This window comes from Chrysemys picta, chromosome 1 (assembly GCF_011386835.1).
Source record: "Chrysemys picta bellii isolate R12L10 chromosome 1, ASM1138683v2, whole genome shotgun sequence".
Classification (NCBI taxonomy): Eukaryota; Metazoa; Chordata; order Testudines; family Emydidae; genus Chrysemys; species Chrysemys picta.
Window position 1 is genome coordinate 352,061,318 of NC_088791.1, and position 2,723 is coordinate 352,064,040.

Here is a 2,723-nt window from a genome sequence, read left to right on the forward strand (position 1 = left end):
GACTCCAAGGTGATGTCGTAATTTAACACAGCAATCTGTTACCTGGGGTTTTAAGAACCCACAGCAGGGGCAATTTAAGTATTTCACTCTGGGCGGTGTCAGGAATAAATCTCATAAAGGATTAAATGCAAGTAAGCATGCTCTTGGCCAGCACTTCAGTTTATTAGATTTAAGCACACACAGACATAAACAATAGGCTTAGAACACCTATTTCAGAGGACTTCTCCAAAGTACGCTGTATTAGCTAATCTTTTATAACTTCTACAAAATGCATTGGTCATAGTGTCCACTACTGGATCATCACCTTTCCTCACTTTCAATAAACTTCTAATATCAGAGGCAACTACACTCAAGGTTTCCATCCATTTACCATTTTTCATTCTCACTTATTTACTTCTCTTTCCCCTCCTCCCATTCTGATTAGTAGAACCTGCCACCTAGATTTTGACTTTGCATCTAAAAGCCAGCTTTCCAATTAACCCTATACTGTGTTGTGTTCCATTTTATTAATTCATAGTGGCTGAGTGCACAACATATGGTTGTAATTGGATTGATAGCATTCTGCAGTATACGCCCCCATATCCAGAGTAACAGAGTACAGTTCTCAAAAACACACAGTTTCACATCTCTCACCAATAATTCTAGTACAATGTCCTCAATTCCTGCAGCAGTTTTCCTGTATTAGCACTTTCCAATGGAAATATTTGGTGTATCCTCCAGGCTTCCTAAAGGATTAGACATAGAAAAATCAGGTGAATTGTGCTCACAGGATCACTGTACATCTGACAAAGAAGTTCAGCATTGTAGTTGCTTTCTTTGTCTTTGTCTAGCAGAAAGCATAGCTTGAGTTCATTGAACTGATTTATAACCATGTTCACACAGGGTCTAATGCAAAGCCACATTGCTTCACAAAGCAGTACTATCTTCCCATGGTCTGGAAGTCATGGAAAGGCGAAATGACAGGGTGGGTGGAGGTGGGGGATGATCGGTGACACTGAAAGAGATCAGGTGATGGTCAGAGACAGGGAACTCAGCAACGGAGAGAGCAGTCCTTGGTGATGGAGTAATAAGATCTTAGATGTGAGGAACTTCTGAAACTCTGAACTTCCACAATGCTGAGCTCAGCCAAACTGGGACAAAGCAACCTTGATTAACAAGGAAATATCCTTTCCCACTCTTGTCACACAGGTTTAAAGTCAGTGGACCCAGGTGATCACCTTATACAGGTGTATTTGCCCACTTTGTCACAAAGCTCTTTGGTTTTGGCCCCATAAATGATAGGGTTCAGCATGGGGGGGATTAGGCAATAGAGGTTGGCCAATATGATGTGAACGTAGGGAGCGATGCTCTGACCAAACCGATGTGTCAGAGTGGAGAAGAAGAAGAAAGGATAAGACATCAACATCACACAGATGTGGGCAGTGCAGGTATTGAGGGCTTTCTGGTGGGCCTTCTTAGAGGAGATCCTGAAGACAGCCCTGATGATCAGACCATAGGACAGGGCAATGAGCGTTAGGTCTGACCCGATGAAGACAAAGGCTACCACCAAGCCATACAGCCTATTAACTGTGATGTCCCCACATGACATCTTTGCTATAGCCATGTGGTCGCAGTACGTGTGGGGGATAATGCGGTTGGCACAGAATGGCTGCCTGCTCAGGAGCAGGGGCATGGGCAGAATGAAGAGAACAGCTCTTATCAAACCCACGAGCCCTAGCTTAGCTATTCGTGCATTGGTGAGGATAGTGGCATATCTCAGAGGGTTACATATGGCAACATAGCGATCGAAGGCCATTGTCACGAGGACAGCTGAGTGCATCATAGAGCCCGCGTGAAGGAAGAACATCTGGGCGAGGCAGCCACCAACAGTAATGCCCTTCAAATTGAAGCAAAATATACACACTGCCTTTGGCACGACAGAGGTAGATATGCTGATTTCTGTGAGTGCCAGCATGCAGAGCAGCAGGTACATCGGCTTGTGCAGGGTCTGCTCTTTGCCTATAACAAACAGAACAGTGAAATTTCCCAACAGGCCGATAATGTAGAACATAGAGAAAGGGATGGAAATCCAGATGTGAGCAGCTTCCAGGCCAGGGATGCCCATTAGGATGAATGTTGAAGGGTCAGAGGGGGTGAGGTTGAAAGCTGCCATGAGGTGGTTGATGCGTCGATCAGACTCAGAAAACCTCAAGGTGCCTGTGAAGGGAGATAAACACAGCAATGGGGTCATACACTTTATAACAAATAGGACAGTAAATATTTCATAGTTATTAACAATCTAGAAAGGGTTTGAGCAGTGAGGTAGCAACATTTGCAGATGGAACCAGTTTATTTAGGTTATATGCAAGTCCAGAGAAGTCCACAGCGGGAGCTAACCAGCAAGTGAATGGGCAGCATGATGGCAGATGAACTTTGATGTCAAAAACTGCAATGTGTTTGCCCATTGGAGGGAAAAACTTGTTCTCCTCAAACACCTAACAAGGTTCTAATTTAACTGTATGATCTCAGGACAGGGATCTGGACATCATTGTACACAGCTCTGTGAAACCCTGCTCACAGTGCAAGCATGGACAGAGACTAAGCAAAACATTGGCATCCAGGAGGCGTAGGATGGGGAATCATATAGAAAATACAATGTCATGAGATCAGCCAGTTAATATTTCACCCTCCTCTGGATTCTGTGTAGTACTGGGCACCCTTCTCACACAGGATATTGCAGAGTT

At 44.4% G+C, this 2,723-nt stretch overlaps 1 protein-coding gene across 1 annotated transcript; it reads right to left on the bottom strand.

The window, feature by feature from the left end:
• Window positions 1-972: 972 nt before the first annotated feature.
• On the bottom strand, window positions 973-2,186 carry LOC101943363 (olfactory receptor 52E2-like). The gene has a single exon (XM_065549460.1). It carries the CDS (start codon window positions 2,150-2,152, stop codon window positions 1,214-1,216), a length of 939 nt encoding a protein of 312 aa, XP_065405532.1. The 5' UTR covers window positions 2,153-2,186; the 3' UTR covers window positions 973-1,213.
• Between the last annotated feature and the right edge of the window lie 537 nt (window positions 2,187-2,723).

Bases quoted from the DNA above. Each gene is read 5' to 3' on its own strand.
- LOC101943363 (XM_065549460.1), bottom strand. From the start codon at position 2,152: ATGGCAGCTTTCAACCTCACCCCCTCTGACCCTTCAACATTCATCCTA.